The sequence below is a fragment of the Ambystoma mexicanum genome, chromosome 4q (genome assembly GCF_040938575.1).
Source record: "Ambystoma mexicanum isolate Mex_15411 chromosome 4q, UKY_AmexF1_1, whole genome shotgun sequence".
Lineage (NCBI taxonomy): Eukaryota > Metazoa > Chordata > Amphibia > Caudata > Ambystomatidae > Ambystoma > Ambystoma mexicanum.
The window spans coordinates 1,077,365,253-1,077,390,313 of record NC_090928.1 but is presented as its reverse complement, the minus strand read 5'-3'; the positions used below and the strand labels follow the sequence as shown (position 1 = coordinate 1,077,390,313).

General features: G+C 42.7%; 1 protein-coding gene across 1 annotated transcript in view; it reads left to right on the top strand.

The window, feature by feature from the left end:
- The window catches only part of ALK (ALK receptor tyrosine kinase), a 3,554,133-nt gene extending 3,536,488 nt beyond the window's left edge, over window positions 1-17,645 (top strand). The window contains exons 27-29 of the mRNA XM_069608653.1: window positions 1,243-1,377; window positions 8,234-8,324; window positions 16,077-17,645. Coding sequence (XP_069464754.1) covers window positions 1,243-1,377; window positions 8,234-8,324; window positions 16,077-16,772 — 922 coding nt within the window. The 3' untranslated portion in view covers window positions 16,773-17,645. The remainder of the gene's footprint in view (window positions 1-1,242; window positions 1,378-8,233; window positions 8,325-16,076) is intronic.
- The last annotated feature ends 7,416 nt before the right edge of the window (window positions 17,646-25,061 follow it).

Here is a 25,061-nt window from a genome sequence, read left to right as displayed (position 1 = left end):
GGGTGCACCTGTGGCCTTATTTCCCTCATCTGCATCCATTTACTGGCTGCTCTGAGGTGATGTTATCCCTGCCTTGGTTTTGTCGGTATTAACAGCAAAAATCTGCCAGTATTACTGGCAATCTGTGCTTGTAATGTGCCAGAGATACCATTGTGCTGGTATTACCGGCACAGATTTCCAGCGGTGCCGATATTTTCACTGCCGTTATTACCAGTAAGGTCATTTTGGATGGGGTGGGATTGGTGCCGCTAATTCCAGCAAGTGTGTTCCAGAAGAATCATACTTTGCCAGTCCGGTAAAAGTGCTGGTAAACAGTTACCCCCATTAACTCTCAGAAGACTGCATTAAAAAACACTGGCAGGCCCTTCAAGCACAAGGTTTATTGGTAAGTTCTGTTTAAAGAGAGCGCAATGAGTTCACATGGGGAGGTGTTTTGGGTGGGAAGGGGTGGGAACTGGGTGGGAATGGCCATAAGGATAAGCATGGCCATGGGCAGTCAATGGGTGGGCAAATAACCAAACAACACCTTCAAGCTTTGTGTCCTTCCTCATATGCCATTTCTCCCTATCTGTACTCTAATGCAATCGTTTGGGATGTTCTACTGATTGAGCAATTCAAAGCATTATTCTTTGCGTTCTGCCACTTTTAAAGTCACTTTTCGGACTGAGAAAAGTTGATCACTACCGCAAAAGGTGCCTTAAAAAAAAACACTGCATGAAATAAAGCGCAGGGTTCCATGAAAAACCAGGCCCTCGATACCGACCTGTAGTATTAAGGTGAAAAATTCAAAGTTGTTTTCTAAAGTAGAGAAATATCTATGAGTTGCCACGCCTTAACTCCTTGATCCTACCTTATTGGGGTTCTGGGGGTATTTATAGTTTTCTTAGCTTTCGAGGAAGCAGGCAGCTCTTTATATAACTGGCCTCTGGGGGTGACATGTCTTTATCCAGACCTATAGACCCGTACACAAATAGAAAAAGGTACTTAGAAGATACAGCATGCATATTTTGGCTAAAAGGCCAGGACAAAGGAAAAACTCTAGGACTATAATAACCCTTGCTAGCCCCGTGGGGTGGAGCACCAATCAGGTTGCCTGGAGCTGCAAGCATGAACAGTGTCAAACCTTTCAGCAGCTTTACTAGTTCAGATCTCTGCCTTTGCAATGTTGGAAACGGGGCCTGTACAGAAGCGTCTGTTGTTAATGCTCTATGACGTTTGACACGCCTCTGCTCTCTTTTCTAGGTCATTCGGGGTGCTGCTTTGGGAAATATTCTCTCTCGGGTACATGCCGTACCCCAGCAAAAGTAACCAGGAGGTTCTGGAATTCGTCACGAGTGGAGGAAGGATGGACCCACCCAAAAGCTGCCCTGGGCCTGTGTAGGAATTATTCACTTGAAAATAATTTAAAAATGCATACTGATAACTTTCACTGATTTATTAAGACAAGCACAGTAAATACAATCCGACTCAAACTAACATACAATTTGTTACACAATTAATAATAATCCATGAAGGTTTTTGTCAATTATTTCAAAACATTAGTCATCATGAACGTTTTTGAGAAAGGAAGAAAAATGATTGGTGGCGTCTATGTTTAGTGCACGTGGAAACAGGAGCACCATGTGAAGTGGTATATTACACCTTTAAATAATGCTTTGATCGAGATAAAATGCAGGCATGGTATGCATTTAGGGGCTTAACACAACATTTAAGCAATAGGCTCCGAGCCGGGGGGGGGGGGATTACTGCGTCAGGTAATGTCCCGGGGCCCTAGTTACAGGCCCGAGTGAAGCTGTTAGCGAAGTCTGCGGGGCATGACCTGACACAGTAATCCCCCTCCCCCATCAAGGGTACTAATAGTGTCTTTGTTTTAGTTGTGAAACTGCAGCATTTCACAATTCACATAAAGAAGGGGAAAAAAGATGGCCGCCATGGAACGGAGTAAAGGGACAATCCGTAGTCACTTTTCCCTTTCCATGGCGGCAATGCAAAAAGAAAAAAAATGGAAAAGAAAACAAAGAAGATGGCCGCCATGGAACACGTCCCTTTTCCCTTTCCATGGCGGACATTGAATTGGGAGTCCATTTACAAAAAAGATGGCTGCCAAGGAACAGGGCGAAGGGACTACATGTAGTCCGTTCTCCCTTTCCACGGTGGGCAGTTGCGAAAGGAACACTAGGGGATGCGGCGGAGACCGGCGCTTTGTCGGGCTGGTGATGACCCGGCGAGGGCCAATCAGATCGTTTGTAACAATCTAATTGTCCCTCGCTGGGTACTATTGATGTTACTCAATCATCACTCACCCATATAGACACCTCAAATCTCGGTTTACATTAGGTTAAATTGAACAAAATAAATCCCTTACATGTTGCCCTTCTCGACTCCTAATCACTTGATAGATTAATGGGTGATCATCCCATCATCCTGAGAGTCACAGCATTTCAACTAACTCAACTTTCCTGATGTACAGTTCGCTAAAATGAGTATCACTGAGTCCGGTAATATAATGTTAGCATCCAGCGATAAATGAGTTTGCAGTTTGTACTACAGAAATAGTCATCATTATTCGTATATATATTCATTTAAATCTATGGATTTTTTAGTCTGAAATCAGAGGATGGTTACGATTTTAGTTACTTTATAACAAGCATCATGCTTCTAGCAGGCAAGAGTGTGAGTACTGTATGAGCAAACACATGCAGCGTTGTTCCCGACATGAGCACATATTTCGGTTAATCCTAATGTACCTTTATACAGTAACTCCTCCTGACCCCCTCCCAATATAAACACAATAAATCACTTAAACTAGAAGTAATTGCACAACTATTTAAGTGACACATTGGGGAAACAAAAGACAAAGATGCACGACCATATTTGAAATGGTGACAGTGAACTTCATAGTGGACCTCCATTAGTCCTTTAAGGTAGCTCATTAAAGTTGGCCACGATGTTATCATAAAGTTACGGTTAGAATGTATTTGTACTTACGTTGAAAGTAAGGACATGTCAACAAGCCAGTCGTCTATTTGCGGGCATACCCTCCCCTTCTGAACCATTAATATGTGTTCAATGGCAACTATCAAAGTTCTACATATCCATCGTTTTTGATGATTTGAAAAATCTTTTTCATCAATTTGATAGTTTAAAAAAGCCGAAATAGGGGATTGTGCTCTTTGGGAACCCAAAACCAAATCTAGATGATCATATACACCCCACAAAAAAATTACAGACCTTAACGCAGTCCCAGAAAAGATGCGTCAGAATTCCAGGCACAAGTGAACTACTCCAATTAAGATCATACCCACCCGGATTCAATTTAGCCATTTTAATCGGTGCCAATCCAGCGAGAGTTTGTGAAACCATACCCCTGCCGGCTATACTTCCCATGGATAAAGAACATGGGGGAAAGAACATAATTGACCCTATCCCGCACATAAAAAGTACAGCAACGGACTTGAAAATAGTAGCCATCGTGCCTCGCGTACCAGGATGTATCCTTATGCGAAACCAGGCGATACAATTGGAAAATAGAAAACTCTGGAGTGGGAGTTGGATTAAATGATGGGTGGATTAATAATTGCCTACTTTACTTTGAGTTTTAGCAGTGTAAATAAAAGGAGGGAAGAAGCGAGATATCACAAACTAGCTTCCTCACTGGAGCACCTGTCTGTTATGGTTGACGGTGAGTTCCCAACTAGCTTAAACCTTTGCAGAGTAGTGTGTGAAAAAATGCATCGGCTTCTAGAAAGTAGACGTCATAATGTGGTATAAATCCTTGTTTTGGCGACTTGACAAAATGTAGGGCGCACTGGACAGCTGAGTTGGGATGACAATTTTGAAAATAGTAGGAAATTCGAGAGACATGACAAAATTAGACGTGGGCCTGAGGCTAATCCACAAAAACGGGTGTTCTGTGATTACTGGGCACATGTGATCTCACCTGACACACGCAGGTGCTGCCATCAGTGCAGTTAATGTCCTCATATAGCACAAAAGAGTGTCGAGTATTTGGTCTCCCAGGCACCCCTGGATTTCCCAAGCCTAGCGCAGGTCAAACAATGTGCCATTTGCAAAGAGGCTCAGCTCACACTCGGTAAGGCTCCCTGGTGTAAAACCCACAGAACTTCACACGCTGAAATCCCCAATCTGATGTACCCCACCCTGCCATGCATTTAAAATATTTGACTATGTGCGTTTGTAAATTGAAACATGGACTCTGAAATGGAGACACTGAAGAGGCAACTAGACTTGCCAGTAAGTCACAATGACCAGATGTATTTGATCCGCAAGATAAACCCCCAGCCTTTAGGAATCTGCATCACTTGGAGGCTATTTAAGATGAGGGTGGATGGTCTGCATTCCACCCCCTGATTAAGGTCCAAGAAGAACTTCAGTCAGCATGTTTGATGTTGAGGCTCAGTTGATGCTGCAGCGCTCACTGCTCTCATTATCTCCACCCCATCCCCATCTCAGGGGAAGGATGGCCTATCCCGCTCTCCAGTGCAATGGTCATTCGTTCATATTAGATCATATTTTACCTAACAAATAGAAAAGTGGGTTGGTACGGTTCCACTTGTCCTGCCCTCTGGTAACTACAGTTTATTGTCACACTGGGATTGTCTCCAAAACGAATTTATTGATGAATTGTAGGCAAATCTATATCTTGCTGAACTATTCATTTACCCATATTCAGATGCACATAATGTCACAAACAATCTGCGGGAACATCAGCCAGCACCCCACAACTCTTGAAAGTGTTTCATCTTCCTTCATATGGACTAAGAAGGTACTCTAAGTGTCTTCTCGATCTTTGATCCATGAAGCCACGTGCAAATAAATGGCAACGTATTAAACACTGCACCCAAAATAAAATAAATTCTAACACAATAATAAAACATTTGACCTTGTGCAGAACGCGTACAGCAGCTAAATGAAATAAATTGCAGGCCATCCTAAGAAAGCGCTTATAGGGAGCCAGTTTGGCAGGTGTGCCTTAAAATCTAAATTCTCAAAGGATCTCCTCTTCCATTAACTTTATGCAATAAGGGCTTTCGCCCAAGCCACCATTTCATAGTGACATTAGCAAGGTGACATATTGTTAGTCGGAATTTGGGGTATAGTAATTTCTTGACTCACCGTTCAATCAAGTCTAATTACAGATCTGTACCACAGATGGACTGCTTACTAAATAACTTTCAGCAGACGTGTGGCCATGGATTTTGCAGAGAATATCATGTATAAACCATTCAGAGTAGTCTTCTTTAATCATTTTCACAGGTTCTTCAGTGCAGGGGTCTACAACCTGTGGCTCTCCAGATGTTTTGGACTACAACTGCCATGATCCATCACCATAGACTATGTTGGTTGAGGTTGATGGGAGATGTAGTCCAAAACACCTTGAGAGCCAAAGGTTACACATCCATGCCTTAGTGATGGTTGTGGGGTTCTCAATTAGATGTAACAAATTAGTTTTCCGGAACACTTGTTTATGTGCCCATGAAGAAACTCCACCTCCCTGTTCCCTGTTTATGGACGAAACATACATTCAATCGTACTGTCCAAACAACTTAAAACAAACAACAAACCGCAACATATGCAATAATTGCACTTACCTATAATTACAAGCCATTCATCAAGCAATCTTCTGGGAACAATCAGCGTCTCCATAGAATCTACTGATTTTTGTTTGTGTTGGGAAATGTATGTTAACTGTGATTGCCTTACTATAACCATTTCATGTTTTAACACACACTGAAAATATACATAAACACCATTTTAGACGACACAGTGCAGACCGATTCAGGATTGACTGCAACATCCTTTGAGTACCTCTTGCTTGTCATTTACACATTTTGAGTTTAGATGAGATTTGTGGCATTTTCTGCTGACACTTTTTTGTGAGTGTAATAGAAGGTTGATGCCTCCCGCTGGTCTTCACAGAGTCACACATAGTAAACATAGTATAACGACGACGGAAACCTCAAACAAACGCCAAGAGATTCCATTGGAAACGCTGTTGGCTCCCATAAGATTGTTCTGTGAACGATAGGTTCTGCTAGGTGTGAGAATTGCAATGTGTTCATTTTGGTTAGTTGCTTGAAGGCAAGAGAATAGGGTTATTGAATTTTCTTTTCCTCCCAAAAAATAGCTTGCCTGAGGACGGATAAAATGCATGAAAGGTTGTGGGATTCGCGGTGAACTTTGATTGCCTGTGCATATAAAGATGTGTTAATGTAAGCTTATGCAGGATATGAAATTGCCTGCAAATCATTGATACATTAAACCCACCTTGTGTCAATACACTGTAGTTACAAAGGTGCAGGACGACTCAAAGACTATTGTGTTGAGTTCCTTCTGTTTGGATGGGCACTTGCTCATATGTCAGGTCATGCCTCCCTACACTTTCAGGAAGGGACTGAAGTCTCTCCCCTTCAACAAACAACGCAATCCCCATTGATCCCCGGAAAGCCCCTCTATCCCATCCCTCAGCTGTCCCGCTCTTTATCTCCCTGTATTATCCCTCTTGCTTTATTTCTCCCTCATCCCCTTCTCCCTCTACTTTTCCTCTGCTCCTTATTCAACTTTTCCTTCCCAGCCACCTCATCCAACTTACCATCATTCTCATATCTTTTCATCCACAGCTCAAATATTGGCCTCATTCTCTACTCCTTCCCCCAAGGAGGCTTTGCCTATTGGCTCCTTCACAGGCCCAGGTCTTTGCACCAGTCGGGATGGGACATTGAATCACGTCAGAAAGACCCCAGATATGAGACTAGCATTGGGGAACATGTTTTAGCCACTTCTCTACTCTGCCCCTTCTCCCAGGGAGGCTTGGCCTATTGGTTCCTTCACAGGCCAAGGTCTTTGCACCAGTGGGGATGGGAAATTTCCAGCCACGCCATGAAGAGCCAGACACAAGGCTGGTATGTGCCTGTTTCTACCCCAGCTGCGATGGACATTCAGAGGCATGGGCCATGATAAAGGATATATAGACCAGCATTCTGCTCCACTGGAACGGTGGCGCAACAGAAGCCAAACCGGTGGGATGAGGGTTCTTCAGAAAAGGTTAAAGCCTTGGTGTGTATGTTCCTCAAGGCTGGTCATGGGATTATACCATCACCAGCCTGACACTCTATAGTTCAAGCATCACACTAGTGACAGCCTATGGTGGAGGAATCATTATGAAGAAGGCAGCAATCGTGAAAACAACATGTGTCATTCCGAATACAGCATGTCTTCTCCAACTATACTCACTATTGAGGTATTGCCTTCAGCCATTAAATACCTCATGGTTATGGGTTTGAAATACCTCATAAAAAATCCAAGGTATTGCTCCATAAGTGTACGACCCCTCCATGATAAATATCTTGTGCCCCCTAAGTGAAGAGATGTGCTTGGTCATCCCCTTCACTTTCGGGACAAAAAGTTGCCAGGGAGCTGACAAAGGGAGTGGAACGTGAGCATTGGGGACGTTCTCATTCTCACCATTCGCACCAGTCTTAATCATGGAGAAGCACAAGGAGCCGAAGGGTCACTGCTAACCCATCTAAAATACGCTCAAAAGCATCCACCAAATACAGCAAAGTTAGGGAAAGAAACCAACATTGAGAGATTCTCACTTTGTATTAACACACCAAGCCCCTACTTTCTCAGTTTGAATGATATGGCAGATTTTGGCACATGACATCATCTGAAAGCGACTGGCATTGCTATATTTTAACAGCAGAAACTGTAAGTTGTGCCAGCGTTCAGAGGCCCTACTGTTTCAAGCTGACTTTGTTACAGCCATTTCCATGAACCATCCTTCTCACGGCCACTCACGCTGCCATTTTCTTTTGCAAACTTCCAATCTTGTGAACTCTGGGAACACACTTAGGCTTTCACCCTCTGACCCTACCACAGAAAAGACCATCACTGCAGTGGCACTGGTACCCTTGCACAGGCTGGCAGATATCTTCTGTTTAACCGCAGTGGCCTGTTGTATTTCACAATGCTCAGCACTAGGACTCCTATGTCGCCTTTCTCCCACCCCAGATATGTTGACCGAACCAGATATGTCCTTTGATGTGGTCGTTTGTTATGGAGAATACTTTGATTTAGAAGCAAAGTGTTTTATTTTTTTAGTCGACACCAAGAGGGCTCACGCTAAGTATGTCATTTTTCTGTAGTTGTAATAATCTTCCCCTAAAGCTATGCTTCTCTTTCCTTTCATTTTTGATTATGTGGGTTTTAGATATCGAATTATGACCCAGTGCTGGCAACATCAGCCAGAGGACAGGCCGAACTTTGCCATCATGCTGGAGAGAATTGACTACTGCACCCAGGTAAGATGTACAGCACATTGCATTTATGCTAATATTCAATGGATTCATTTTATTAATAAACATTACTAAACATTGCATGCTCCATGCTTGACCCTTTTTAGTTTGGTAGTCGAGCCTCTTTCACCCATTCAAATTCTGAACACTGAATTGGAAATGACTGTCTATCACATATGGTGTGAAATACTCTATATCTTCCAGCTGAAAAAAAAAGTCTTCTCGCCCAAGCAAAGAATTGTTTCCCGCCACTAAATGCCCTCATGGAATAGACAGTATGGGTTATATACTTTCAATTTAAATCAGCTGATAGCCTCTACGTGTGCAGGCTGATACACTGATATTCCTGTGTTGACAAAGGTTATTACCAGGCACACATGTTATAACCCTTTTTGGCCATCTGTAGTTTCTTTTGTAGGTCTCTGGGGATAGGTGCGACCGGAGGGAATTCACATATAGGAGCATATGATACAGAGCCTTATTAAGTTCTGGGGATCACACCTACCTTGCTCAGACACTTGATTCAAATTGTTCTAGAATAAGATAGGTAATAGTGGGCAACCTTATTGGATCCTTCTAGTGGTGAATAATGGGAATCTAGGCTGCCTCGCCCAATCTAATGGGCTATCCCTCTGTGCACTAATGGATTATGCCCAACACTGTCCTACACTGTCCCAATGCTAGCCAGTTTCCTCCAGTCCATCCTGTCAACCATGAGAAAACCTGCAAGCGGTCACAAGAGGCTGCCTACAGACGACGACCCCGAGCCCTCGAGTAATTAACAGTCATCCCCCCCAGTATGTTTACTGTTTGCTGCCATGCCATGCTGTAACCTGCAAACTTTATCACCATATTTCAATTTGTTTTTCTTTAATGTATATTGACTAAGAAACAGATTTTAACCTAAACAATATCACAAACAAAATATGTAACATTAATTTCATCGTTTAAAATTTCCATAATAAGAAGGGGAAGAAAAGAAAATATTATATACACTAAGAAGAAGTCAATAATTGATGAGTTAAAAACAAGAATTTCCATTATAGTACATTTCTTCCAAGTTCAAACAATTCATAAAACGCAAAACTGCCAAGGCAAGTGAGGTAGAACCATCACCCAAATAGGTGAGCTGATAATGTGCTCAAGAGTTTCCAATTCCTTTTAATTCCTGCAAAACCTACAGGAAGCTTCCTGTGGTAGGATTTTCTTATATCTCAAAAAAGTCTTCTTACTGGGTAATAGGTTCCATCTTAACCTAGAAAGGTTGGATCTGGATTTCGGACGGGGCAAGAGACGAAAGTGAGGTGCCAATACCCCTAGCTGTTTGTGTTCTTGAGAACGTTGTTTCACAGCAACATATTCATGGAAACAGTTCACTGTGACACACCAGTGCCATCCAAACAGGGCCACCTTTACCTTGTGTGGAGTGTCTCTTAGGTCTTCTATGGTCAATGAAATATCATCTAATGCTTTAACACAATAATCCTTAAAATCATTAATTTTCTTGCCCGACCAAATAAGACCATCCCATTAACCTTTTCAAACAGGGTTCTAGGGAAAGGGCTTAAAATCTTATTTAAAAAAAGGGCAAATATTTCCAAGTGGCCTTGACACGCAAGGAACTTAACCCAAGCTCGTAAAGGATAGCAGCTGCAGGGACCTCGTTTGGAATGTTCAGTACGCTCCACCAAATGAAGCTCTCAGGTTTACTCAAAATGTCCAACACCCATAACTGCAGGACTTCAATATCATATTTGAACTTCAGGACGACCGTCCCAATACATAACTTAATCAATGGTACATGCAAATATTTACAGTGTTTGTTTTTTATAAATCCATTCTGATAAACAAGTACGGCAGCTTTTTGACATAAATAAGCAATAATGTGTGCTTTCCCTGGGCTCCCAGTGATTGGAAAACCTAAGTAAAAAATGTTATCTGCTTTCTCCAGTTTAGAGCCTTCGTGCTTTCCTTTTGGTGAACAACACCCATGGTATACCCTTTGGGCACCCATGGGGTGGGGGTCCACCCTTCTACCCTTTATGTGTGTTTTTGGGCACTGGTGTGTTGCCCAAAAAGCAGGGTATTGGCTGGTGGCAGCTGCATGCTGACATGGCAGTGTCTCTGAGTGTCCTTCATTTTCGGGGCACCCAGGCCCTGCCATAATAATCAATGGATTCTTGAAGGAAGGCCCTCTTGGTTTCCATTGCCTTTTAACTTGTTTCCCCAAAGTCCTGGTGTGCCCTGTCTCTCTTTCCTTCTTCCTGAGGGGTTGTTGGGTGGAAATACCATAAATGGCTCAGCGGCTGCCTCCTGGCAGACTGACTGGAGCCTTCCCAGAGGATGTGTGTTGTGGGTACACCCTAGGGGTGAGACCTGTGTGAATGGAGTCTGGAGAGAACTCACTTTCTGTGTTATGGGTGTCTGGTTTCGCTGTGTGACACAATGACTGAGACAGCCCTGACTGAAACTGACATGAATGCAGTGGAGTGTGCTGAAAGGCTGGGTACTTACCCCAATCCACATTCTTTGTTATGGGTGTCTGGGTGGAGTGATTGGCCTTAATGCCTGTGCGCCTGATTGGCTGCCTGCCTGCATGAATGCCCTTCTGCGCGATTGGTTGACTGAGACTGGCTCAGACTGAGTGAATGGGAACCAATGTATATAACAGGGGAACTCTCACTCACCAATTTGTTCAGAAGCTGATGTCGAAGCTGAAGCAAGAAGAAGCTGTTCCTTGAAGCCCAGCTGGAGGAGATGTCTGCTGCTGCATTTTCTTCATGTAATCCAAAAGCTGCTGTTTTCTTCCAAGGGCTGATCAAGAGAGGGCATGCAAAGGTGACCTCTCCATGAGCTATGAAGGACTATTGTGCAACCTGCTACTCTTCATCAGAAGTACCCTGGAAGCCAATCCTGAGTGCCTGCTGTCCGGAGAAGGGGTCTTTGTGAGTCCTGAAGAGGAGTGCCCTGATATTTCGAGTCGAAGTAGTCTAATGGTGTCGCTCCGGTTCCGGAGGTGCGTTTCATGACCGCTGGAAGCCGTTGCTGTCACCTGGAGCTGCAAAAGTTCCAAACTGCCTAAGAACATTTCAAGGGACATACTTGCCATCATCACTGACCACTTTATCCTGCCGGAGAGAGTTCAGAGTCGCTGAGTACAGAGGACGTTCCGTCGGTGGGTTTCCCGCCACCAGAAGCTAACAAAGACGTCCCGAGGGTCCAGACTTGGTGATGGTCCGTTGTCCACTCCAGAGGTCGAGTCCAGGTCACCTGAAGCCATCCAGAGGTCTGTGGTGCGGCTGCTGCACCGAAGAACCGAAAGGTGGAAAAACACGATATTCCGAAACCCAACACCAAAAGTGACCTATGCACCTGTCAATGCCAGAAGTCATCGAAGAGTCCCAGGGGTCTTATTCTCATCTGCCAAGCGTTTAAGGAGCCCACAGCAAGTTTCATCTTCACAGGACTTTTACAGTCAGAGAAATCATTGACCAAAGTAGAGCACCGCAAAGAGTGAAACTGCTGCACTTCAGAAAGACTTTGGTTCCATTTTTCCCATGTTCTCAGCATCCCAGTGGCTCCTTCTTTCAAGGGGGCCCATCATCGGAGGGAATCGTCGAGTGAAACTGAGAAACTCTGCCACTTCGCCTGCCTGCCAAGGCACCAAAGGTACTGTGATGAGGAAGAGCATCTTCTAGCCTCAGGAGTCATCCAGGGGTCCCAGATTCGTCTTGGATCCTGTTTTCCTCTGGGCTCTCAGTCCCTTTGAGGTGGTAGAACCATTTAAAGAAAACAGAAGGTTATTGAACATTATTGGACTGGGCTGTAAACGACAAATTATTCCCTATCGTTTCCATTGCAGGTTGGGGGGATCTTCACATAGAATTGCATATCTGGTCTAAAGAAAGCACTCTGACACTGTTCACAACTAACCTCCACTTCTTCCTTATTCTATGCTGATACATCTCACTTAAGAATTCACATTCTGTCTGCAGTTTGTGCATCTATTACTGAATGTAAGTATTGTGTGGTTCCATATAGAGTGTATATATTTGCCATTTGTTCACTAAGTATTTCCAAGTACAAAGTGTTATTATTTAAATATATATATATATATATATATATATATATATATATATATATATATATATATATATATATATATATATATATATATATATATATTCGAAAAAAGGGGGGAAAACCAATTTCCCAGAAGCAGAATGGAACCGGGAAAAGCTTAACCAGTGGAGTGCACTCCCAAGAACAGCAGAGAAAGTCGTTGGTGACTCTCTGCACAGAGGCAAAACACAGTCCAAAGTTTTTACCAGACTAACAGTGCTTTATTAAATGTCAGCATGGCAAGGAAAGAATCTTATTTTATATAAAGAAGCTGTGTTATCCCCTAACATAGTGTGTGGACATTCTTTCGTAGGGGCTTGGGTCTCACTGTACTTAAGAACCTGCCTGCATGACTTCCTGAAAGCTTAAGCCTGCCTGCTCGCCCATTGCTACGAAATTGAGAGCCCTGGCTGGGGTGTCCTGTGCCTTTACCCTACCATGTAGAGGGCAGAGATACAGATACCCCCCATCCAGTCTTTACACCCAATCTTTGAAGTTTTTGCCATAATACATTTCTAGAGACTAGGTCATAGCTGATGTTAAGTCTTTTGTCGCAACGTGGATGTTAAGTGGGTTATTTGACCATGCATATTCCAGACAACATCTCAGGATGAATCCATTTTTGTAAGTGCCTTGCTGTTTTCTGAACCCTGTTTGAGAGGGCTTCAGGAGTCTAGTAGCAGATGCCCAATTCTCCAGATGAACTAAGAGTAGAGATGCAAATATCTTACTGCCTGCATCTAATATTGATATAGGTTGATAATGATTGGGCTCTGACCGTAAACCTTTTTTATTAATTGGAATAATATAGACTGTATTCCACATGGGAGGAAAGCACCCCTCCCACAATATGCCTTTAAATGACAAGTATAAGGTCCCTGCCCAAAAGTTTGGGTTCACCCTAATTTTCTGTTAGACAGATGCTTTGGTACCCGGGGCCTTAGAATTGCTGTCCCTTTTAATGGCATCATACACATTCTCTAAAGTAATTACAATCACTCCAGTATTAGGTTGAGTGGCTGACTGAACGGTACAGTGGCTACTGTTGGATTTTGCCAAAGCGTATACATTTTCTTATATGCGTTACCCAATCGTCCTCAGATACAGTGCATAATTGTGATTGGTGTTGACCATAATATGTGTTTTTTTTATCTGCCAAAAATTGACAACATCGTTTGACGTTGCTGTAACTTTGCACAGTGCCTTCTTATCCAGTTCTTGTACTTCAACCTCAGCTTTTGTATCTTAGTTACTAATACCCCAGTATCCAAATTCTGTCTCCTAAACCGCCAAATTTCAGCCATCATCTCTCTTTTTTGATAGCCAATTCTAAATCATACCGATGACTCTTATTATGATTTTTTCCAAGCAAACAAATCTAAAATATTTTTACTGATATAGCTCTCGACCCCTTCTAGCAGGCAGATGCATTATGCGATCTACCATTACGTCCCTATCATAGCACACTCTTACCCCGACCTGTTGACTAATTGCCACAGACCCTAGAGGAATGACCGCGTTTGCTTAAGATGAACGTTCCATCTTCTTGAAGTGTCCTTGGACACTTCCACGCCTCAAGCCAATGTGCTTTTCGGACCCGACCACATAGGATACTCCACTCCCAAGAAACTCTTGTCCTGTTGAAGTCCTACACCATTAGAGCTCACCTAGCTCATCACAAAATGGCTGAAACACTGTCGTGTTGACATGTTATATATGTTGTTTTTCAACTCTTGATTGTGCCCACACCGAATGGGTGATTTACCTGATTATGACTCCACTAAATTCTCTAGCTTCCTTCCCAAGGAACCTTTAGAGAATGTTCAAACACAAGAATTTGGTTTTTCAAATATTTACCATTTGAATTATTCAACTGAGGTACTATACTCTGTATGTCTTAAATGTTCCTAAAAATGTAAGTGTATTTTGACACTTACTGCACTCAAAATAAATTCGAACTGCAGTTTACAGATAGTTGATAATTCTGTGTCTACCAAAACATGTGGTGACATATCCAGGATTGAGTTGTTCGTTTTTCAGCAGGCAGATCTCCATGACCTTGCTCACTTGCATTGTTTGATATTACTGTTTCCTCATCCGACAGAACACGAGGAAAGAAACCAGGGCACAGCGCAATTTGAAAAAGAAAAAAAAATATTACAAGCTATTTTTAGCCCTCACCATTTAGGTCCTATGATCAAAACAATGGTCAACCAGTTGACAGAGCAGTGAACTGCACACTTGAGCACACTTTGGAGCGCACGCAGACGTGCCGCGTTCCCATTTGAAAATGTTCAGCTGGTTGCACAGTTGCTAGCTGAGCCCCTAGACTGCCAGTGAAGGTAAATTGAGCCCCAAAAGGGTTTGCCGCTTCTCCAGGGAATAATCCGTCAATCACCAACAATCCACGAGTGTTCCGCAGCGCTCTCCTGCAGACTGCACAGTTGAGCAACCGTGAATAACACTTCAAATTGTTCTTGCTTCCTTTTAATCTCCCTGTAGAATTGGGTCTAGGGTGTCTAATTGCTTAATAGGAATCAGCTGTAATTGTCATGCATGCGTGAAATAAGGCTACAATACATGTAGCTGCCATGTTGGAACTAGTGTGTGCGCACAGCGTCCATTCCTGCTGCTGCTTGTGACTGTTGGTGTCTCTGCTATTCTACCTCTCTGTAAAAATCTCGTGTTTGGAGATGTATGTTGCCCGGGCAGTGCCAGCAGGGCACACAGGTTATGCCGTAAGCATCACTTGAAAATCTCTACCTCTTAACAAACCAAACTTACCTAAGTGCATGCTCCCTAAGTGGATGCTCAGAGAGCATCTTGAACCACCTCCAGTTCTCTGTGTTTCCTTCATGGGAACCATATTTCTTAGGGTGCAAAAGGGTCGTATAGTGAACAGGGCTGGGATACGCACCAGGATAGGGATGGGCTTGGAAGAATGGTTGATCCTGAGTACACTGCATCTGGGGCCAACATCATGCAGTCCAATCCCTGGCCTCCAACATGGGACTTGTGTACATTGTGAATTGATAAGTTAAAAGGGTTTGTACAGTTTAGGAAGTAGCACATGTAATTTGGCCACATAAGGCCCAATGTCTAAATTGGTGGGGTGTACTCATTGTTTTCCTTCCAATTCAGCAAGAAAGAAAGTCTCCTTTTATTTTAATTTAATTGGTTTCAAAAGTCAACTCGCTGTAAGACGATGGCGTCAAATGTTTGTGTCGATACATTTTTCTTCTACACAGTAGCGTGGGCCCTTGCCCTTTCTTTAACATTACCACCAATGCAATCCCCATATTGCTCTTAATAAGAAGTGAGCCCGCACTTGTTAGGGCACTATGGTGAACCTGGTGAACCTCTTTACAAACCTAGTGATTAACATTGTGGCTGTCCAATGACAAAGTCATAGTTTAACTTCATTTGGAAACCACTTACAATCTGAGACGAGGTTAACATCACACATAATTATTGTGCTTTGGTTGACTCTTTGAATAAAGAGCATCAACAGTTTGGGTGCCTTTATGAAGACTTCTGCTTATACTTGGAGGGAGGGTATATGTAGGTCTGTATTACTATTTTCATGTAAAGTGTTTTTGTTTGCAAAGGTCTGATATATTATTATTGCCTTTGCAGGATCCAGATGTAATCAATACAGCTTTGCCTGTGGAATATGGTCCTGCGTTTGAGGAGGAAGAAAAGGTTCCAATTAGATCAGAGGATCCGGAAGGTACAGCACCACTTTTAGTCTCATCTGACCAAGAAGTCAATAACGAAGAACAGTCTCTGCCGTCCCCACCTGCTTTGCCTCCTGCAGACTCTAATGGGAACCCTCCGATGAAATTGCAAACCTGCGATCCTTTAAGCCAAGCAAGTAGTGGACAAGAACTTGAACAGGGCCACATTAACATGGCATATGCACAGTCAATCCACCCCTATGAGATTCACAAAAATACAGGATCCAGGAACAAACCCACCAATCTTTGGAATCCCACCTATGGATCGTGGTTTGCTGACAAAGGAACAGCAAAAAAGAATTCTCTCGAAAAACAGCCATCAACGAAGAAGACATCAGGAAATGAGGCAATATGTACTGTTGTTCCAGATGCTGTGACAACCAAGCCACCTATCGCCTCTCTACTATTGGAGCCATCGTCACTGACTTCAACTGTTCAGGAAGTACCGCTGTTTAGGCTCCGCCATTTTCCATGTGGGAATGTCAACTATGGCTACCAACAGCAAGGTCTACCATTGGAGGCGTCTTCTGCGCCTTGCCCTAGCAACTGTGAAGACACGAGTCATAGAAACAAAAGTGACACAGGTCAGCAGTAACTCTAAAGTTGCCACAACTGTTTGACAAGACGTTTGAGACTGAGGACGGATTTGCAGATAATATCTGTTGCCTTGCTACAAATGATAAGACAAACCAAATTTACCTTCTCAAATAGTGTGCCAACCTACTGTACACATACCTTTTAAAATGCACTTACCTTGGGGTTTCAAGCATCAGTTCTCCAGACAAAATGTCCTATAGATGGTCTAGAATTCAGCTGCATAAAGCACCTCTTGATAAAGGTCACCACCATGGTCAATTCCCTGTGAATACAGTGAAATTAGAGCTCAAATTGAGTATAAGACCAGAACTTGATGCTATTGTTTTCATTGTTTTAGGCAGTCCATGCTATCATTTATGAGATGAATCATTAAAAAAGTAAGTTATAATATATGTATAATATATCCAGGAAAAGTAACCTATAAATTGTTCAGTCCAGCATTTGACGCTTGAATGATGAGTGTTGTATTTGCACATCACCAGGTTCACATTAACTATATTTATTCCAAAGTTAGAATGCTCCCATGTCCAATATATTGCCTTCGCTGACCAGATGCTGTTGGAGCAGGCACACACAACAAGCACCGCTGTCTGTGCTCCAGAAGGTGTACTTGATGCTATTACGCAGCATTATAGATCCCTGCTGATGACAAGATGAAGCAAATACAACAAAGACAAGTTTGGTATCATTATGTCTTTGAATCCTGACCCTGCAGGAGCATCTTGGCATGTTGATGAATGTGTTGTACAGAACCTGCACCATTTGTCACTACAATGTACCTATGAACATGTATGTATACTCTATATACATATGTATACTTATATATGTAAATATGTTATGAAAACATAGTAATGTTCTGAATAAATATTTAACTCAGAATCCTGCATTTTCTCGCCAATAACTTGAACATTTCACAACAATTGAATTTCGTATGTCGATGAGCAAGAGGGGGTGTTTCTTTGCTTAAGAAATATGTGATTGCTGTTTTTGAGTTCCATGTAAAGAGAAAAAGGTTTTCAGTATTTTCTAAGGGGGTGGTTAGCTCGATTGCCATTAAATAATGGCTGCAACATTTACATTTCAGTTCAGTTATATGTCATTGTATTGCTGACAAAACGTCGAAATACATTTCCTCCACCCATTTACACTTTTTTTTAACTGAAGTCTATTTGTTTTTCCCCCCTCTTAAACACAAACCTGCAATACTATATTATTGCCAATATTTTGATATTTTTCCATCTTGGCAGTGTTTTTTACCCTCTTTATTTCTGTATTTAGTTATTTAGTTATTTTTGCCGCTTTATTTATTGTGTCTCTATTTTGTCCTCCAATGTAATCACTGGTTACCTTAATTTCGCCATGAGTTTCAGTGCTAGTGTTAATCAATTGTTGGTTTTAATTGCTGAAAAGGTAAGAATATTTTTTTCTGATTTACAGATTTGAAGATACAGTTTTTCACAGATGTACTTGCCGAATGTTCATAACGCAATTGTTGCTGCTTTGCACTAAGCCAAATAGCAGCAAACCAAAGTGAATCGGCATAGGTAGATAAAAGCTTTTTATATTGGTATGAAAGCAGCAGTACTTAAAAATTGGAGATTTCTCAGGGGAAAGCATCCCCGGCACTGCAGATAGGTGGTTTTGTTGCTCTATTCTAGTCTTTACACAAGCAAGTGCCAGACAAAGTAAGACTTCATTCCCCATCTGTTATTCTAGATCTTAAAAAGGATATCATTTGGTTTTTGGATACTCTCTTCAATCACAATCCTTGCCAACAAAGGTTTATTCAGTGGATGCAAAATTTGCTGGAGATCAGGAGAAGGCAGGCTGTAAAGAAGTGATTTAACTCAGTCATATGAACAAACCAAACCTACAGAATGACAAACAAACTATTGCGGTAAAGGAGGATGATGCGCTATTTAATTAAACAATGTGCTTTAATGGGGAATGTAGAAATAAATCAAGCAACACTTAATTGGGGTAGTTCAAAAACACACCCAAGCATAACACCATTGAATTGCATATTTTAATTAACTAGGTTTAAGCCTGGAAGACACTTAGTATCATGGCACATTCACAATACAATTATCTAAGACTTTGGAAATAAATAAGCTACATTTGTAAGTTACAATTTGACCTTAAATAGTGTAAGGAGATTTGCTTGTCCCTCCCACTATGTCATATTATATAGGACCTTCAACTAGGCAATGTCAGACTTAGCACTGTGTCATGGTAACATTCTTTGGATCTATGTGATTATTGCGACCCAGTTTACTGCGCCGGCCGAAAATGCCGACTTATTTTCTTTTTTTACCCCCTTTTCACAGACTATATATGAGGGGGGAAACCTCCCGCAAACCCCCATACTCCTCCCAAATTTATTTATTTACTTTACCCCATATATATTCTGAGAAATGGGGTAAAAAATAATAATAATAAAGTCGGCATTTTCGGCCGGCCCAGTAAACGTAGTAGTAATTGTATATTTCCACATTCTTTTAGTCACTGCATGACACAAAGACTCCCACACAGTCTCAGAATTGTGCATCTTTATGGTATAGTTATGAAATCTCACAAACTTGAAACAATTATCTTAGATAGACAATATGTTATAAACATTCAGTTATTTTGACAAACACATGTGATCCAACATTTAGTCTAGAAAGGAAATCACAATGTGAACGATATGTTATGTTTACTGCAGTCATTAGTCAACTTAGACAATCGATGAAAAATACTTTCTGCTTTCATAGTTCTGTGTCGTATTTCCCTCGCTCACAACCCCATCTATGATTGGTTGACTTTCAATCCTTTGCACTATAAGGAAAATCTTCCAACTAAATTTAGAGCAGACTATTCTTTGCCTTTCTGTACCATAAGGTCAACAAAACGTTCTTTGTCAAATTTAACACATTACCAATTAGCTGCGCAAGGCACTTTATTCATTTTTCATAACTCACTATTCAAAATAATTATTTGCCTACCTGTGTTGCATGTCCTTGGCCTCTTCTGAGACCACTTTCTACTGACCTCGACTATCCGTCGCTGAATTGTTTCTCTTCAGTCTGGGCTTTCATCTCCCACACTCTTGCTGCCAAATCATGTTTCTTTCAAAAATCATGTTTCTTTCAAAACTTCTTTCCCCAGGATAGACCTCAAACTTTCTTATCAATCCAATCCTCACAAGCTGGTCTCGGAGTTTCCCTGCCATGGCTGTAAGAGGGCCCCAAAACTCTCCCTCAAGCACCGCTGTCCTCTCATTTGCCTCTCTTTTTTTCTCGTCGTATTCCCATATTTCCCTCTGTTCCTATCCACCCCTCTCTACATTATTATTTACCTTTGACCAACCCAATCTATGTGATGTTACCTCTCAGGATGTTGCATGCTAATTTGTGTAGTTTTCCATTTCATCTTTGCTCTATGGTGAGCTTTGAACAGCATTCCATTTGGCAATAACATCACACTGCCTGATGAACTCTTGGGAAACATTTTCCTCTGCTTCCCCCTAATCCTATTCATATGAACAATTGAGCCTTCTCTTGGTACAGAACTGGTTTTCTTCTCTTTAAGATTCACCTTGCTCAGACCACATTCCCCCAACACGCTATGAATCTTTCTTCATGACGCGCTGCTGTTCATGTTACATTTTTATTGGATTTGCGTAAGCCCTGCTCTGTTTATGCACCAACGGTTATGCTGTGTGATGAATTGCAGGATTCAGTCACTTGTCTACAGGGGGGAGCCTTTCCCCATAAGGCTAGGGAAGTGAGCCCGCTGCACAATACCCTCCCTAGGGGTAGAGGCAAGCAGGACCTTACCGGGAGACACTCTCCTTTGGGGACAAGAATCCACATTCCGAAGAGGAACTCTTTAACCCACCCATCTGTAAACCATCACACACTCGCATTTGCTATTGTCATGTTGAATCCTTGAGTCAAGCCAAAGCAATATACTTTTGTAGTACCGAGACAGAGAAGGGGCTGGGATCAGTACAGGATACAATCATTGCAAAGAAGGATGACTTAGATGCTCCACCTGGGCAGCCCCACGGCAGCATCATAAAAGTAAGGGGAGGATACCAGGAAGAGTGTGAAGCCCAGGAGATTCGAAATAGCTGCAGAGGCACAACTGAATGAGAGAAGGACATGCAGCTTCTGATACGAGGACCGAGCTGGCGTGTGAGACCGAGCAACTCACTGATGAGACAACAAGACCAAGGGGAAGTCGAACACATGGTTAAAGCTTCCCGAAAAGAACTAGAGAAAGGTGGTGGCGTGACTGAAGCCCGGTGGAGTAGGAAGTCCATTGACAATGCCAGGACCACTAACCCAGAGGTCCCATGGAGCGTGACGACTGCAGAGAGGCGAAATAGCCAGCCTGACAAGTACCAGAGCACCAGGCGCATGCGGCAAACCTGGAGACGTGATCCTCAACAGAAGAAGTTAACGGGGAAAGTGGGAGATCCGGCAGGGGAGCTGAAAGTAACAAAGTCACTGTTCATTCTCAGCACAGTGATACTCAAAAGGAGAATTATAATCGGGACATTGTTACTCGTATCAGTAATATTCAAGTAAAGGAGAAGAGTGAATACCATTACTGGCATAATCATATTCATTCCACTAGGAAAGATGAATATAATGATTGGTCTACTCATGCTCCTTGCAGTGAGCAAAGCACATAGAACGATTGGCGTGCTCATATTCGTTTCCGTGAATGAAACAAGCATAATGAACAACCTACTCTTACTCGTCCCAGTGAGACACCAAGAAGAAGAAAAAAATACCAATCTGTATTGGGGAGACCTTCCTCATGATCCCAGTAGTCAAAAAGAGTGAAGAATATGTACAAGGACTAACCAATATTGATGAGAAGAAAGCAATCAACACTGACCAAGAGAAAGGTTGGGCATTGAAAGACAAAATCCTTTATGCAGTGTTTGACAAACCAAGAGCAGAAACATATCAAATCCATAACTTCTCAATGAGTCAAGACCCACCAGGGAAAGAGGAAAGGGGAAGAGTCCAATTGATGGAACTGTAGGAACTGATAAGAGACGTTACCAGGAACTATTTAAGAATATCTCATTGAAGAAGGTTGCTGAGAAAGCAGTCCACAGGAAAAGAGAGTCATTCTCCTGTAATTTAGTTGTTAGCATAAGTGGTACGGTCAGATTAGTTTAGCTTTTGGACAGTAGACTGACTTTATTTTTGACTCACAGATTACTGAAGGGTACCCTTGTTAGTTTGGTTAGGTAGGGAAGCCTGTAGCGTAGGGAAACATTGACATTTTCATCTTCTGTTTTACTAAACACCCTTTCAAATGGAAGTATCAAGTCTGTCTCCTTCTGACGAACCATAGCTGGCACATGTGGGCCTCTTTAAATCTAACCCTACGATACTAATTCTAATTTTGCTCATGTTAATGCACCTGTGGCACATATTCTGTATTTCACCATAACTACTCTAACAATAGTAAAATTATACTGCGCAAACAAGCACATGCTGTACTTAAGTGTAATACCTCATTTAAATGACAATTTGAAACATCTTTCACCATAATTGCAAATGTAGCTGCCTAAAACCCTATCACTAATAATAACATTTAGGGTACATGAAGGGGTGTCACAGTATTGATTTTATGGCGGTATGATAACCTTCTTGTCAAATGACGGTATATCATGGTTATCGCAGTATAGCAGGTGGAGTTCACTAATCTTAACAAATATTTTCTTAAAGGTCATAAATTGTCAGCATTTTGATACTTGTCTATGCACATTTTTAGCTGATCCTCCAGGAATCGAAGGTGGCTGCAGATTTGGTCTTTCATGGTGCTCACTCGTTGATTGCCTTGAATGAAAGAGGGACTAGTGCAAGTGTTAAAATGCACATTTTGAGCAATGAGCTTGCTGCTCAGTCACAGGTAATCGCTTTGAAAATCGGCCTCGACCTGCATTATTTTGGAACCACATGGCATGGGAATCATGACCCCTCACTGCAATCAGTCATAAAAGTTTGTTTTGATAATGTTTTATCCCATTAAAGGGGGAAAAGGCACTCATGTGAGGTCTGAAAGCCCATGTCATTGTGTTTCTTTTGTCAAAATGTCATAGCCAACACACACTCATCGAAAGGTTGCATATTGATCAAATCACTATAGCTTGTTTACCATCTGCCTGGTGTATTATAAAGGTCTGATGTTGGAGTCACCACTGACCATGTAATCCTAACAGGACAGGGTTCAGTGGGTGCTGTTGGTTTCTTTTTCTTTCTTGATTCTTGCAATACATGTTCATTTTCCTTCTTAAAGATAGTGGCAGAAAACAAAAACATTTTGAAAATTACAAAGTTAAAATACATATCGGCACAAGAGTATGGCCTAGACCACCACATTACCACAGCCCGATCATTACCATTTTCCCCAATGGTCAACCAGGTCTGAGCGTATTAGGGCCCTTGCCATGCGAGTTGAGACGGAGGAATGCTTTCATGGATGGTGTCACAAATCGAGGATGGACCTGAGAAATATCCCCCCCCCCATTCCTCTGGATACTTCAAATTGAATTTAGAATCATTCCTGCCTGCTAGAGTCCAGTGCCATATGCAGAAGGCAGGTGAAAGATCAAGCGAAGCAACAACTCTAGTGCCAATGTCTAAATCTACACGGGGACAGTGGGTGGGGGGGCAGTTTATATACTGGCACAAAGCACTGGTAGGCCCAGTGTTCATACAGTCTACAGAGCTAACGTTTTTTGTGGACATGCATCAGAAGGGCATCCAGTTCATTCCCCCTTTGAATTCTGGGATGTGTCGTTCCCCATCTTTCAAATTGGTGGAAAAACTACACATCGGCTGATCTTTAACCCGACTTTACTGATCACAGAGAAAGAGCGGTCACAGCATCGAAGCTGCATTTACTAATGTGGCCTCACTTTCCCTATGCTCTTGTCTGCCAAACGCCACATCCCACAGTGCAAGATCCAGAATGCGAAGCACTTGCTTACTGCAGCCTTTCCAAATCAGATTGAAAAGCTCACTGTAACGCTCACCTGACTCCCACGGAGGCGCTGGCCTAGTTTGCGCTGCTGTGACCTCTTCTAAGGTGATGCGCAGGGTTCGGAAGACGGACTGGACCGGGCCCCCAAATCTGGCTGCTGAACATGGAGGCGCCCTGTAAAGGTGAGTGGAATGCGGCGTTGCAGCGATCGACGCGATGAGCTTTTAAATAAAAGTCTTCCTTTTCAGGATTGTCAGCGAGATGTCTCCGGGATGCGGATTTAGCAGGTAAGGACTTTTCCTTCTTCTGTTCTCTTCTTCTCTTCCTTTGCAGGTGATCCAGGATGCTGGCAGGCGTGGCAGAAGTCAGGATGCAGGAGCAGACACGGTGAGCGTCCAGCTGCTAGATGCAGAACAACGCGAAGCACGTGTGGCTGTTCGGGTGGGGTTTAAATAGCCTTGGAAGAAGTTCCAGTTATGTATCCTTCCTCCAATCAGGTATGTATCCTTCCCCGACCACGCCCGGATGGTAAATTAGTCCCACAGGTAAAGTAGTTCCTTTCAGGCCTCCAGGAGGCCGGGATCCTGCAGCATGGACTGCATCAGGTAAGTGCACCCAACCACTCCCATAATGAGCCTGGCGCCTATGGCGCCAGGACTGATGTCTTTTATGAGCCTGGCGCCATAGGCGCCAGGACACTGTTCAAAGGGCCCCTATATGGGGTTGCTGGGTCTTTCCTTGGGGACTGGATGTCCGCTTTCGGGGACGCAGGGCTTGAACCGGCTCCCCGGGAGCGGGCATCATGACAGCACTCACCCCCAAGGCCCCTCCAAAGGTTGTTCCCTCCGGGGGTTTTGGTTTGTCTGGGAAGAGTCGATGGAATTTCCTGACTAATCGAGGTGCATGCACATGGTCGCTGGGTTCCCACGACCTCTCCTGAGGTCCGTACCCCTTCCTATCAATTAGGTAGAACAGTTTTGACCTAAACATTTTTGAGTCTAAAATGTTCTTCACTTCGAATTCGGGCTCCCCATCTATTAGAATAGGTTCTGGAGGTTTGAGTAGTCGGGTTCCGGATACCAGTGGTTTCAGAAGTGACACATGAAAAACAGGGTGAATTCGCATACTAGCTGGTAAATCAAGTTTAACAGCCACTGGGTTAATTATTGCCGTAATAGAATAAGGTCCCAGATATTTTGGGTTAAAAGTTCGAAGCCCTTTGAGTGGTAAATGTCTGGTAGCTAACCACACTTGATCCCCAATCTGATACTGAGGTGCTTCACTCCGATGTAGA